Source organism: Myotis daubentonii, chromosome 1 (genome assembly GCF_963259705.1).
Source record: "Myotis daubentonii chromosome 1, mMyoDau2.1, whole genome shotgun sequence".
NCBI classification, from domain to species: Eukaryota; Metazoa; Chordata; class Mammalia; order Chiroptera; family Vespertilionidae; genus Myotis; species Myotis daubentonii.
Window position 1 is genome coordinate 207464325 of NC_081840.1, and position 14538 is coordinate 207478862.

The window sequence follows — 14538 nt, forward strand, 5'->3', positions numbered from 1 at the left end:
TCTCCCTCTCCCTTCCTCTCTTGAAATCAATAAACATTTTTTTTTAAGTACTGGTTTATTAAACCTGAACTCCTGAATACACTTTAAAAAATATTCTATGACCAAACAGGAAGTATGTCATCAGACTTCAGTTTGATGTCACAAAGAAAAGCTCTTCTGTGATTGATTCAGTTATGAGCTGAGTCAGATGCTTTTTAAAAAAAATCTAAACACCATTTTTACGTAAAAGAATAACTAAAAAACTACAGTTATTCAGATTTGGGTATTTGGTAGGCATCTGCTAAAAAATAAACAAAATGAGTGTTCAAAGAAAACAGCTAAAAGTATTTGTTGCTAATAATGCAAGCTTTCAAGTGAAAATCAGAATGTTGGAAAACTCATAACCATCACTGTGAACTTGACAGCTTCTACTTTAAAATGTAACATTTGAAAGATGTGCATAGATTCAGTCAATCACTTGTTTTCCAAATGACCAATGCATAATACTAGAGAATCACGCATGGGTAAAAGATCCATTCAGAGTACCAAGACAGGCCAACAGATTTTAATATAAAAATACCTAGTAGAGAATTAATCATACCCAAAGAGAGGTCTGGTTTGTCCTTGGCTACTGGGAGGTGATCTCCAATCCCTTAGAACGTCCTGACTGCTAATTATGTCTTTACCTCCAGCCACACAGTGTCTGCTCTACCTCCAGAAGGAGCTGAAGATGTAAGGTCAGCTGCTTAGACAGTCACCTATGAAGACTAACAAAATCTCTTGATACGAAGGCTTAGTTAAGCTTCCCTGATTGGCAATATTCTTTGCAAACTGTCAAACAGTTGCTAGGAAAGAAATACTGTCCATGATTCTATGGGGAGAGGACAATTGAAGCTCTATGTTGGAACTCAGACCTATGCACCTCTCTTCCCTTGGCTAGTTTTAATCTGTATCTCTTCATTGTAATAAAACCTAACTGTGAGTTTAATAGCATTTAGTGAGTTCTGAAATTCCTAGTGGATTATCTAACCTGATGGTGCTTTTAAGGAACCCCTCAAACTTTGCAACAGTGTTAGAAACGAGGGTGGTCCCATGGACTGTGCCCCGTAACTTCATAAAGATATAAAAAGTTCATTGATATGGTTTCAGATTCCACATTGCAACTATGCTTTAAGAGGCTACCAGTTGTGCCCAGCTGGTGTTGCTCAGTGATTAAGCATCAACTCATGAACCAGGAGGTCAGGGTTCGATTCCCAGTCAGGGCACATGCCTGGGTTGCGGGCTGGATCCCCAGTAGTGGCATGCAGGAGGCAGATGATCAATGATTCTCTCTCATCATTAATGTTTCTATTTCTAACCCCCTCTTCTTTTCTCTCTGAAATGAATAAATTATATACTAGAGGCCCAGTGCATGAAATTTGTGCATGGGTAGGGTCTGTATGCCTGGCCAGCGATCAGAGCTGATCAGTGGGGTGACCGGTGTGGCAATTGGGGGGATCCCCGCTGGCACCTGCCTTGGCTGGCCTGGCACCGCCGGCTCACCAGCCCGGCCCCCCTCCCCCTGCCACTGGTCACCTCCCTCTGCAGGGTGACCAGAGGGATAATCGGGTGGCTCCCGCTGGCACCCGCCTGGGCTAGGCTGGGGGCAGCTCCTGCATTGAGCGTCTGCCCCCTAGTGGTCAGTGCGCATCATAGCAACCTGTCGTTCTGACGTTCAGTCAATTTGCATATTAGGCTTCTATTACATAGGATTTTTTTTTTTTAAAGAGGTTATCAGTTGTCAGTCGTTGGTATCAAAAGAGAATAACACTATCATTTAAAAAGGCATAAGAATACGCTTAAGAGCTGCTTCCTTTCTTCATATTCTTCAACCAAAACAATATATGGCAACATACTGAATGTAGAAACAGATATAGGAATCTAGCTGTCTTTGATTTTTACAAAAGTATGAAACAACTAGAGGCCCAATGCACAAAAATTTGTGCACTCGGGGGTGGGGGGCCTCAGCCCAGCCTGTGCCCTCTCGCAGTCTGAGACCCCTCAGAGGATGACCACTTGCTGGCTTAGGCCCAATCCCCAGGGGATTGGGCTTAAGATGGCAATCAGAAATCCCTCTGGCAGCCGGTCAGCCCTCGAGGGATGTCCACTTGCCAGCAGGGAGCAGACCTAAGCTGCAGTCAGACATCCTTAGCGCTGCTGAGGAGGCAGGAGAGGCTCCCACCACCACTGCTGTACTGGCAGCCATCAGCCTGGCTTGTGGCTGAACAGAGCTCCCCCTGTGGGAGTGACTGACCACCAGAGGGCAGCTCCCACATTGAGAGTCTGCCCCCTGGGGGTCAGTGTGTGTCATAGCGACCAGTCATTCCCAGTCTTTCTGCTGTTAGGGTCAGTTTGCATATTACCCTTTTACTATATAGGATAGAGGCCTGGTGCACGGGTGGGGGCCGGCTGGTTTGCCTTGAAGAGTGTCCCGGATCAGGGTGGGGTCCTGCTTGGGTGCCTGGCCAGCCTGGGTGAGGGGCTGATGGCTGTTTGCAGCTGGTCACACCCCCCTTCAGGGTGGGGGTCACCACTGGGGTGCCTGGCCAGCCTGGATGAGGGGCTGAGGGCTGTTTTCAGGCTGGCTGGCAACTGAAGCTCCCAGCCTCTCCTTTTTATCTTTTTTTTTTATTCTGGGATTTATTTACCTTCTATAATTGAAACATTGTTGCCGTCACTGGCGCGCCCAGCTCTGAGGCCGTGGCTGGCTGAAAGTAGGTATCTGGGGTTTGTTTAGCTTCTATAATTGAAACATTGTTGCTTCAGGAGCTCAGAGCTGGGCCACAGCAGGGGGGGAACCTTGGCTTCCTCCATCACTGGAGCAAGCAAGCCTCATGTTCGTTTCAGCTGCGTGGCTGCTGGCCGCCATCTTTGTTGGCAGGTAATTTGCATATCGCCCTGATTAGCCAATGGGAAGCGTAGCGGAGGTATGGTTAATTACCCTTTTGTCTTTTATTAGATAGGATACCACTGTTCTCGCTAATTTTTTTCATTTTAGAAAACTTATTTTTTGTTAAAATGTTATTTACATTAATATGTAATCAATATATGTTTTTAAATATTTTTCAATTTCTCAATTTTAATTTATGAATTGGTAAATAACAACAACTATAAACAAACAAAAGCTCTTTGGGTCCTCAGTAATTTTTAAGAATGTAAAATATGTGAGAATTGCTCATGTACAAACTTCAAAAATACGGCCTGACAAAGTTTGTGAACTATAACATTAATATTAATAAAATTATCTTAATTGAAGTAATTCTATTAATCTGATCAGATCTGAATTGTAAAAGAAAAGAGAGAAAGCAGTGATATGTTTCCCCTCAATTTTTGCTTTTGTTTCCCTTTAATTTTTAACAAAACTAAAGAATGGCCAACATCAACTGAAAAAAAATGCATGGCCTTCAACAAGCTATGTTAAAGATCATTCACAAGTTTTATTTACTGCAAACAAATAGAACTCAAATGTCAATAAATGACAATCTGAGAACACGGAGAGTTTTTAAGTCTAATCAAGTAATATTTCAGTAAAATAACCAACAGCTTGTTAGGATCTCCAAATGAACAAAACAAACAGAAAATATAACATCAGATGGACTAAAAAAGTAAAATGCATGTGTATGTTTCAGGTCACATGCCATTTTTTCCCTAACTTAGCAAATTAAAACATTTGACTATTTTAAATACTAAGCAAGTGGTATAGAACAGTGATAGAAGTAAAGAAGTTAGAATTGAGCTCCATAGGTTCAAATCCCAATTACCCTACTTACTTCAACAAATCATCTAATTTTTCCAACCCAATCATTTTCTCACCCAAAGCAACCAATACATTATGGGCTACTGATAGAATATACTTAAGATGCAATTAGCATAGTGTCTGACATACAGTAAGTACTCAAAAAATGAATTATATTATAGTATATTATATTATATTACTAGTAGCCCAGCCTCTTCCCTGCCCCGCCCAGCTACTCTGATCACTGGCTGGGGGGCGTGCAAAGGTGGCCCCGGTTCTCTGATCACAGACCGGGGGACAGGGCTCTTGCCTGCTGCCTGGGTTTCCGATCACCGTCAGCGGCAGGCAGCTTCCTCCATCCTTCCCCTTTCCCCTCCCAGCATTGCGCCTACGTATGCAAAATAACTGCCATCTTTGTTGGCGGTTAACCACCATCTTTGTTGGCAGTTAATTTGCATATTGCCCTGATTGGCCTATGGGAAGCATAGCGAAGGTATGGTCAATTACCATGTTTGTCTATTATTAGATATTATATTATATTATATTACACTAGGGGCCCGGTGCACGAAATTCGTGCACTGGGTGTGTGTGGGGGGGGGGGTGGTGTCCCTCAGCCCAGCCTGCCCCCTCTCACATACTGGGAGCCCTCAGGCATTGACCCCCATCACCCTCCAATCGCAGGATCGGCCCCTTGCCCAGGCCTGACGCCTCCGCCAGAGGTGTCAGGCTTGGACAGGGGACCCCCATCTCCCCCTGATCACTGGCTCTGGCCCCCGCCCAGGCCTGAGGCCTCTGGCCCCGGAATCATGCCTGGGCAGGGGACCCCCACCTCCCTCTGATCGCTTGCTCCACCCCCCGCCCAAGCCTGACGCCTCTGACCCAGGCTTCAGGCCTGGGCAAGGGGACCATCATATCCCCCCAATCCCCGGCTCCGCCCCCCACCCAGGCCTGATGCCTCGGCCAGAGGAGTTGACCCTCATCACCCTCCGATCACCAATCACCGGATCGGCCCCTTGACCAGGCCTGAGGCCTCTGGCAGAGGTGTCAGGCCTGGGCAGGGGACCCCCAGCTTCCCGTGGTTGCAGGCTCCGCCCCTGCCCAGGCCTAACGCCTCTGGCCTAGGCGTCCGGCCTGGGCAGCGGGGACCCGCAGCTGCAGTGGCCCCGCGATCGTGGGCTCCGCTTTAGGCCCAGGCAAGGGACCCCTAGCTCCTGGGACTGCCAGCTTCGACCGTGCCCAGCTCCCATCGCTGGCTCCACCCCTACTTCCTGCTATCACTGGCCAGGGCGGCAAAGGCACCTGATTCTCTGATCATGGCTGGGGGGCAGGGCAAAGGCGGCCCCAGGGCCGCCTTTGCCCTGCCCCCCAGCTCTTAGCTCCCCCCTGGGTTTCTGATCACTGTTAGTGGCAGGGGGCTTCTTCCTGCTTTCCCTTTCGCCTCCCTGCATTGTGCCTACATATGCAAATTAACCGCCATCTTGTTGGCAGTTAACTGCCAATCTTAGTTGGCAGTTAACTGCCAATCTTAGTTGGCAGTTAACTGCCAATCATAGTTGGCAGTTAATTTGCATATAGCCCTGATTAGCCAATGAAAAGGGTATCGTCGTACGCCAATTACCATTTTTCTCTTTTATTAGATAGGATTATATCATATTATAATGAATATATCTTACTTTTAGTTCCTTCTCAAGTCTATCAACTTCAGCTCCTAAAGTATCAATAATGTTTTCTCCATGTTTAAGCATAAAGATCTCTAGTTCTTCAGGAGTTTTTACTTCTTGAATTTCCTATAAAGAAATGATAGCAGAAAAACAAAAAACAAAAATTTTATAAAATCATAGTAATATGTTGATGATTTCTTTAAAAAAGTTGTAACACCATTAAGTTTAATGAAAAATAAAAAACTTTTTCAAGCCAGCCCTGCTCAGGTGGTTGGAGTGATGTCACATATACTAAAAGGTTGTGGTTTCGATCCTGGGTCAGGGAGCTTACGAGAAGGCAACCATTGATGTTTCTCTCTCATATCAATGTTTCTGTGTCTGTCTCTGTCTCTCTGTCTTTCTCCCCTCTTGCCTCTCTCTCTAAAAATCAACAATCATGTCCTCAGGTGAGGATTAAAAAAATAAAAGACAACTTTCAACCCACAGGCAATAAACAATCTATTTCTGAAAAACTTATGTTCAAGAAAAATTGAGTAAAATGCCACATTAGGTAGCACAGAAATTAGTGGTAAAAAAAAACAAAACAAAACAAAAACAAAAACACTATTCAATAAATAGTGCCAGGGAAATTATTTTTCTATAAAGAAAATATTAAATCTCTACCTCAGACCGTTAAACAAAACAAAAACAATTCTAAGTAGATTAAAAACCTAAGAGTAAAAATCAAACTGTAAAACTTTTAGAGCAGCGGTTCTCAACCTGTGGGTTGCGACCCCTTTGGGGGTCAAATGACCCTTTCACAGGGGTCGCCTAAGACCATCGGAAAACACATATATAATTACATATGGTTTTTGTGATTAATCACTATGCTTTAATTATGTTCAATTTGTAACAATGAAAATACATCTTGCATATCAGATATTTACATTATGATTTCACAACAGTAGCAAAATTAGTTATGAAGTAGCAACAAAAATAATTTTATGGTTGGGGGGTCACCACAACATGAGGAACTGTATTAAAGGGTCACGGCATTAGGAAGGTTGAGAACCACTGTTTTAGAGAATTAAAAAAGTATGTTTATGATAACGGGATAAAAAGGATTACTTGGGCAAGATTATAAAACACACAGAGAAGAAGATTATAAGTTTGACATTGAAATTAAAAACCACATTAAGTCTTTTGTACAACAAAGTGGTAAATCACAAACTAGAAAAAGATATTTGCATATACTCAATTGAGAAAGAATTAGAATCAAGCATATTAAAAATAAAATGTTTACAAATCTGTCAGAATAAGAGAAATTAACTAAAAAAAGAAACAAGTAGAGGGAATCCCAATGATCAATGAATTTCAATGTTTATTAACTTTACAACTACCAGGGAAATATAAATTAAAAACAAGATACTATTTCACACCTACCATAATGACAAAAATTTCAAAACACTGACAATACAATCTAGTAAGAATGTGAAGCAACAAATTTGATAAACTAATAGTGGAAATTAAATGGACCCACTTTGGAGAAAAGTTTGCCAATATCTAGAGAAGTTGAAGATATGTTCACCCAAAGCCCCACCTACTTTTAGCTATATATTACCCTAAAGAAATTCTTATACATGTGAACAAGGAAACATGTATGAGAATATCACTAAAGCACTGTTTCTAATAGCTTAACATGAGAAACAATATAAATGTCCACTAGAGACTGGGTAAATAAATTTCAGATACTCATATAATGGAATATTATACAGCAGGCCAATGCTCTATGCCCTGAGCCAAACCAGTTAGAGCGTCTTTTAAACTACTCTTAATAAAAGAAACAATGGATTCTGGAGGCATAGAGAACTAAATTCATGTGACTCCATATATGGCTCTCCAATTTTAGGCAAGTTTCTTAATCTCGCTGTGTCTTTATTTGCCTGTATATAAAAATGAAAATATAATTTCTTTTGTTTAAACTTTATTTTTTGTTAATCCTCACCTCAGAATATTTTTTCTGTTAATTTTTAGAGAGTGGAAAAATGGCAGGGGGGTAGGGAGGGAGACATCAATGTGAGAGAGACACTGCGATCGGTTGCCTCCTGCCCACACCTGACCACTGGGGCCAGGGGATTAAACCTGCAACCCAGGTACGTGCCCTTGATGGGAAATTGAACCACTGAGCCACACCAGCCAGGACAAAAATATTATTTCTTTACCTCACAGGGTTGTTAAAAGTACATTAGGTAATGTATATAAAATTAGAGGCCCGGTGCACGAAAATTCGTGCATGGGGGGTTGTCACTCAGCCCAGCCTACCACCTCTCACAGTCTGGAAGCCCTCAGGGGATGTCCTACTGACGGCTCCTCTGCGGGAGGCGACCGGGCTGATCAGGGGAAGGCACTGCCCCCATCACCCCGCTGCTGCTGCCACTGCTGGCCGCCACAGCTGCCAAAGTGTTTTCATCAACATGGACTCCAGTCCCTTCACCCCAAAAAAATGACAACTTTCTTTAGGCATTTTCAAGGTATCTTTTTCATAGGATATCACATTTCTCTCTTTTTTTTATCCTCACCTGAGGATATTTTTCCATTGATTTTTAGAGAGTGTGGAAGAGAGAGGGAAAGACAGAGAGAAACATCAATGTGAGGAGGGACACCTCGATTGGTTGCCTCCTTCATGAGCCCTGATCTGGGCCCCGGCCAGGGAGGAGCCTGCAACCTAGGTACATGCCCTTGACCAGAATCAAACCTGGACCCTGCGGTCCACAGGCCGAGGCTCTATCCACTGAGCCAAACCAGCTAGGGCAGGATATGACATTTCTTAGCCCCTCCAGCAGCGGACCTTCGTTTTGTCTTCCAGTAGTGAGGTGGAAAAACCATACATCACCTTCTTGGATTCTTATTACCCAAGTTACCAAGAACACTGTGAGTGGTGTACCGGGAGCTTAGCCAATGAGCGGTCAGAAAAGGTGTTTCCTCTGCAGCTCATGTGCAGAGGTGGGACTGCTGGCATGCCATGGATGGCAGGCCCTCTCCTCTCTGGGCCTGCCTTCAGCCACAGCGGCTGCAGGCGGGGGCAGGCCCACCCTCTCCTTTCCAGGACTGTCCTTGGCTGCGGAGGATGCGGGCAGGACCGCCCCCACCTTCTCCTCTCCAGGCCTGCCCTTGGCCATGGCGGCTGCGGGCAGGCCCAGCCTCTTCTCTCCGGGCAGCGGCCTGTGCCATCCATGGCTTGCCTCACTGCGCAGCAGTCCCTTCCCACCCACCTGCGTGCGCAGCCTCCTCCTGAGCAGTCGTGACTGTTATGGCGTCCCGGCTAATTTGCATATTACCCCTTTATATATGTAGATGCCTGGCAAGCACTTTATACGTTTGCACTTCTCTCTCCTCTAGTCCACTTTATAGTAAATAAAAGGATCTCTGTCAAATTTTGAAACCCTAAGAAGTTGAAAGCTAAAGTGACTTTATGAGCTATAAAAAAAAAAGTTTTATTTTAGCCCTGGCCAATGTAGCTCAGTTTATTGGGCGTCGTCTGTGCACTGAAAGGCTGCTGGTTTAATTCGCGGTCAGGGCACATGCCCAGGTTGCAGGCTCAATCCCCATAGGAGGTGTGCAGGAGACAGCCCATCAGTGTTTCACTCTCACATCAATGTTTCTCTCTCTGTCCCTCTCTTGTTTTCTGTCTCAAAAAACCTTTTTTAAAAGATTTATTTCATTTACTTAAAAAGTAACTTTTTAAACCATTGGCTTTATAAGAAAACAATAAATACATACACTTACCTGTAGCATTTGGTCAAAATCTTGTTTTTCCAAATATGATCTTGTAACAACTCGTCCATCAAAATCTACTTCTGCCTTAAATCTTACTTTACCTAGTCCCAAATCTGTGGCTTTAACATCATGAATTGCCCTGCAATCAATAACAATGGTTACAAATGGTTACACGTATGTACATTTTAATGGCACATACATAGTCTAGAATTATTTTTTCCACCAGTGATGAAAATGGACTAAGATGGCTTTCAGAGTGTTTACCATTACGTGCACCTATCATTTTCCAAACAAATGTCCACTTAGCTATTTTTACATAATGCCAAAGATGTAAACTTAATAAATATTATTTAATGGTAATCTGAATATAAATTATAAAGCTGATAGATTTTTAATAATCAACTCTAAATTACTTTCCTATAATCTGGTCATTCTATCTCATAGTCCCTTTTTTCTTTTTTAAATAGCTTTTTAAAAATATATATATTTTTATTGATTTCAGAAACAAAGGGAGAGGGAGAGAGAGATAGAAACAAAGGGAGAGGGAGAGAGAGAATCATTGACTGGCTGCCTCCTGCATGGCCCCTACTGGGGATCGAGCCCGCAACCCGGGCATGTGCCTTGACAGGAATCGAACCTGGGGCTGTCAGTATGCAGGCCAACGCTCTGAGCCAAACCAGCTAGGGCTAAATAACTTCTTTAAAAGTTTTCAAACAACGCTCTAAAGTACTCTATTAGAATAGCTTAGTCATAACTACCTAATGAAACAGATATAACAAACTGAGTCAACACATATGTAAAATGCCTAAAGTTATCAATTCCATGGCAGACATTTATTGAATGGCTTTTACAAAGTAGGTATGATGGTATTTTTATTTTACAGATGATAAAACAGCCGCACAGAGGCACATGTGACTTGTTCAAGGTAATTCAACCAGTCAAGAGCAGAGCCAGGACTCACCCATATCTTCAGATAGCCAAACCCAGTGGTCTTTCCAGTATACCATTTTGCCTCCCAGAAAGAGAAGCTCAAACATAACTGTGTTTCATCCTTTCTGCCCTTACCCTCTGGAATCAATCTTCCCCACCAAAAAAACTATTGAGAAATTATTTTCTTTCTATGATCATCACTATAACATCTATACAGGATATATAAGAGAATAAGAAAACACTGAATCCTAGGGACATAGAGAGCTATTGGGAAAACAAGTCTAAATGAGACTACAAGTACTCTTAAAACATTTGACTCTAATTTGAGTAATCTTGAGCAAGTTACTAAATACTGAGTCTGAAATTCTTATCTATATAAAGAAACATATTTATTAACTATCTAGGATAAAATAAGAATAATTAATATTACCCTGGCTGGTGTGGCTCAGTTTGTTGGGTGTCATCCCATGCATCGAAAGGTTGCCTGTTCAATTCCCGGTCAAGGGCACATGCCTGGGTTTTAGGCTCAATCCCTGGTAGGGGGTGTGCAGGAGACAGCCAATCGATGTTTCTTTCACTCTCAAATTGATATTTCTCTTTCCCACTCCCTTCCTCTCTCTCTAAAAATCAATAAATTATTCTTTTAAAAAAGGAATTAATATTGATAAAGTCATATGTTTCCAAGTTGAAATAAAACTTATCCAGATTGTCAAGAGGCTATACAATTTATTCTTTTTAAAAAAGCATATCTACCTCAGTCCTTACAAAATATTAATAAATTTGAATATTTGGCTAATACACGAGTAGCAGCTAATGAAAATATTCTAATACACACTTTCCTTGTGTTCTTATATAAAACTAAGCTGTCATAGATATTATCTGTCATGGCTCCATATGATCCCTGCCTCCTGTTTTTCAAGCCTCTCTTCTTGAATATGAGCTAGACCTAGTGACTTGCTCCTATCCAACAGAGCATGGCAAAGTGATGAGATGTTATTTCATCACTTTTATCTTGTTTACCCTCAGTCTCTATTGCCTTCTCAGCTTGTATACTTTGATTAATCAAGCTGCCATGTTGGAGAAGACCACATGGCAAACAATTAATCTTATTAATAACTGAGTAAGCTTAGAAGCAGATCCATCCTCAGAAGATGACTATTGTCCCAGCTAACACCTTAATGACAGTCTGTGAGAAATCCTAAGTAGAGGACCTAGGTAAACCATGGCCAGATTCCTGACCCACAGAAACTGTGAGGTAATAAATGTTGTTTTGAGTCACTGAATTTTGGGGTATTTTGTCACATAGCAATAGATAACTAATACATTATCTAAAAACTATATAGACTTTCTGGATTATCAGCATTTATTTTTTCCAACAATTTAATATACAGATCTTCACTCTTGCAGAAAAGTTCAAATTTGCCAGTCAGTCTTTCCACTTTTTTTACACTTTAATTATAAATATATGCAAAATTATAAACATGTATGTACCTAACAACAAGGTACTAAAATACATAAAGCAATAACTGACAGAAATAAAAGGAGAAATAGGCAATTCAACAATAATAGCCGGAGTCTTCTAATATTCTACTTGCAGTAATGGAAAGAATAGTAGGTGTACCAGTTAATAATGTAGATTTTTTTTTTTCAACAGATGGAGTTACACATATGTTGATATATATGCGATTTGATATGTATGCTATTTTGTTGTATTGACAGCAAGCTTTAAAACTTCATATGGCCCTAACCGGTTTGGCTCAGTGGATAGAGCGTCGATCTGTGGACTGAAGGGTCCCAGGTTCGATTCCGGTCAAGGGCATGTACCTTAATTGCGGGCACATCCCCAGTACAGGGTGTGCAGGAGGCAGCTGATCGATGTCTCTCGCTCATCAATGCGTTGATGATAAAACGTCCAGAATGGGCCAGAGATGCGGCAAAGTAATTTTGCTTCATGATAACGCACCATCACACACTTCAAAACCAGTTAAAGACACGTTAAAAGATCTTGCCTGGGAAGTATTAACCCACCCGCCGTATTCGCCAGACCTTGCTCCTTCAGATTACCACTTGTTCTGATCGATGGCACACACACTTTCTGAGCAGCACTTCAAAACATACGAATAAGTGGAAAATTGGGTCTCTGAATGGTTTGCCTCAAAACAAGAAAAGTTCTATTGGGACGGTATCCACAAATTACCTGGAAGATGGGGGGAATGTGTAGCTAGCGATGGACATTACTTTGAATAAAGCACTTTTGATGTTTCTCTTGAAATTATCGTGTTTTCTTTGATTACAAAATCTGCCATTATTAACCAGTACACCTGGTAACTAGACAATAAGATTAACTAGAAAATAGAAGACTTAAACACTATAAATGAATTAAATCTAACAGACATCTATACAACATTATCCAAGATAGAGCATATGCTACGTCATAAGCCAGTAAATTTAAAGAACATGTTCTCAGACCAAAATGAAATAAAGTAAGAAATCAATAACACACAGACATCTGGGAAACTCACAAATACATTGAAATTAAGACACTTATAAATCACCAATGCTAAAGAAGAAATCAAAAGTGAGATTAGAAAATTATTTTAAATGATTGAAAATGAAGCCACAAAATACCAAAATTTATAGGATGCAGCAAAAGTAGAGCTTGGAAGGAAATTTATAACTGTAAAAGCTTATGTTAAGAAGAAAGACAGCAAATCAAAACTTAACCTACCATGATAAGAAATTTGGAAAAAGAGCAAACTAAACCTAAAGCAAGCAGAAAAAAGAAAATAAAATAGATTAGAGCAAAAATTCATGAAATAGAAAATAGAAAAATAACAGAAAATGAATTCAACCAAAAGATGGTTTTCTAAAAAGATCAACAAATTGACAAACCTTTAGTTAGACCAACCAAGAAAAATGAGAGAAGATTCAAATTACTAGAATCAGCATTGAAAGGAGAGACATTGCTACCAAACCTAAAGAAATAAAAGAACTACAAAGAAATACTATGAACTGTTTTTAGATAACTCAGAAGTAGTGGACAAATTCTTAGACACAAAGTACCAGAACTGACTTAAGAAGAAAAAGACAATCTGAAGAGATGTATAACAAGTAGAGATAGAATTAGTAATAATAAAAAACAACTAGTCACACAGAAAAGCCCATGCCCAGATGGCATCACTGCTGAATTCTACCAAACATTTAAAGAAGAAATACTACCAATTCTTCACAAACTCTTCCAAAGAATATAAGAAAAGGAAACATTCCCTAACTTATTCTATAAGGTATTACCTTGATACCAAAATCAAAGATATCACAAGGAAAAGACATTAATATGGATTTTCTTACATTAAGTTACTAAGCCTAATACTTATTTTAAGAATGCTCAACTTCTTTTTTAAAATATATTTTTATTGATTTCAGAGAGGAAGGGAGAGGGAGAGATTGAAGCATCAATGATGAGAGTGACTTTGGGTGGTGGGCACATGGCCTATATACAGATTTTGTAAATTAGTAACCCACACACGTAACCTATATGTTCATGGAAACTAATGTCACCCCAATAAAATTTAAAATAAGGAAGAAGAAAAAACACATCAATGATGAGAGAGAATCACTGATTGCCTGCCTCCTGCACGCCCCCTACTGGGGATCGAGCCCACAACCCAAGCATGTGCCCTTGACCGGAATTGAACTTGGGACTCTTTAGTCCACAGAATGCTCAACTTCTGCTCTAGCTAGTTTGGCTCAGTAGATAGTGTTGGCACGAGGACTGAAGGGTCCCAGGTTCCATCCAGGTCAAGGGCACGTTCCTTGGTTCAGGCTTGATCCCCAGCCCTGGTCAGGGTGCTTGCAGGAGGCAACCAAGGGAGTGTCACTCTCACATTGATGTTTCTTTCTCACTTTCTCTCCCTCTCCCTTCCACTCTTTCTAAAAATCAATGAAAAAATAGCTTCAGGTGAGGATTAACAACAACAAAAAGAATGTCCAATTTCTAATCTTGATCCATCTAGGTAACTATTTTTCAAGATTAAACATACAGGGCTTAATCACTCATTTGTTTTACCAATTCAGACATATAAGCCATTCTTAAAAGATTTAACTCAAAGAGTTTAATTATAACCCAGAAGAAAAATACACTCTTATTTTAAAGTTTAAAATGGGGATTTTAAAGGATTGTTCCTTCCAATTCACTCTGAAATCACACTGTGGCTGAATTTCACTGAAAAATACTATTAGAACTCTGTATCTCGCTCTAGCCAGTTTGGCTCAGGGGATAGAGTGTTGGCCTGAAGACTGAAGGGTCCCAAGACTGATTCCGGTCAAGGGCACATGCCCAGGTTGTGGACTCAATCCCCAGTAGGGGGCATGCAGGAGGCAGCTGATCAATGAGTCTCTCTCATCATTGATGTTTCTATCTCTCTCTCCCTCTCCCTT

The 14538-nt window shown here is 41.2% G+C and overlaps 1 protein-coding gene across 4 annotated transcripts in view; it reads right to left on the bottom strand.

The window, feature by feature from the left end:
- Nucleotides 1-14538, bottom strand: part of SLC30A9 (solute carrier family 30 member 9) — an 80355-nt gene that overhangs the window by 10024 nt on the left and 55793 nt on the right. For 3 of the 4 annotated variants that reach the window (XM_059672390.1, XM_059672380.1, XM_059672361.1), the window contains 2 exons: nucleotides 9181-9310; nucleotides 5428-5541 (listed from right to left, as the gene is read on the bottom strand). In XM_059672390.1, coding sequence (XP_059528373.1) covers nucleotides 5428-5541; nucleotides 9181-9310 — 244 coding nt within the window. The remainder of the gene's footprint in view (nucleotides 1-5427; nucleotides 5542-9180; nucleotides 9311-14538) is intronic. The other variant, XM_059672370.1, reaches the window with a different exon arrangement.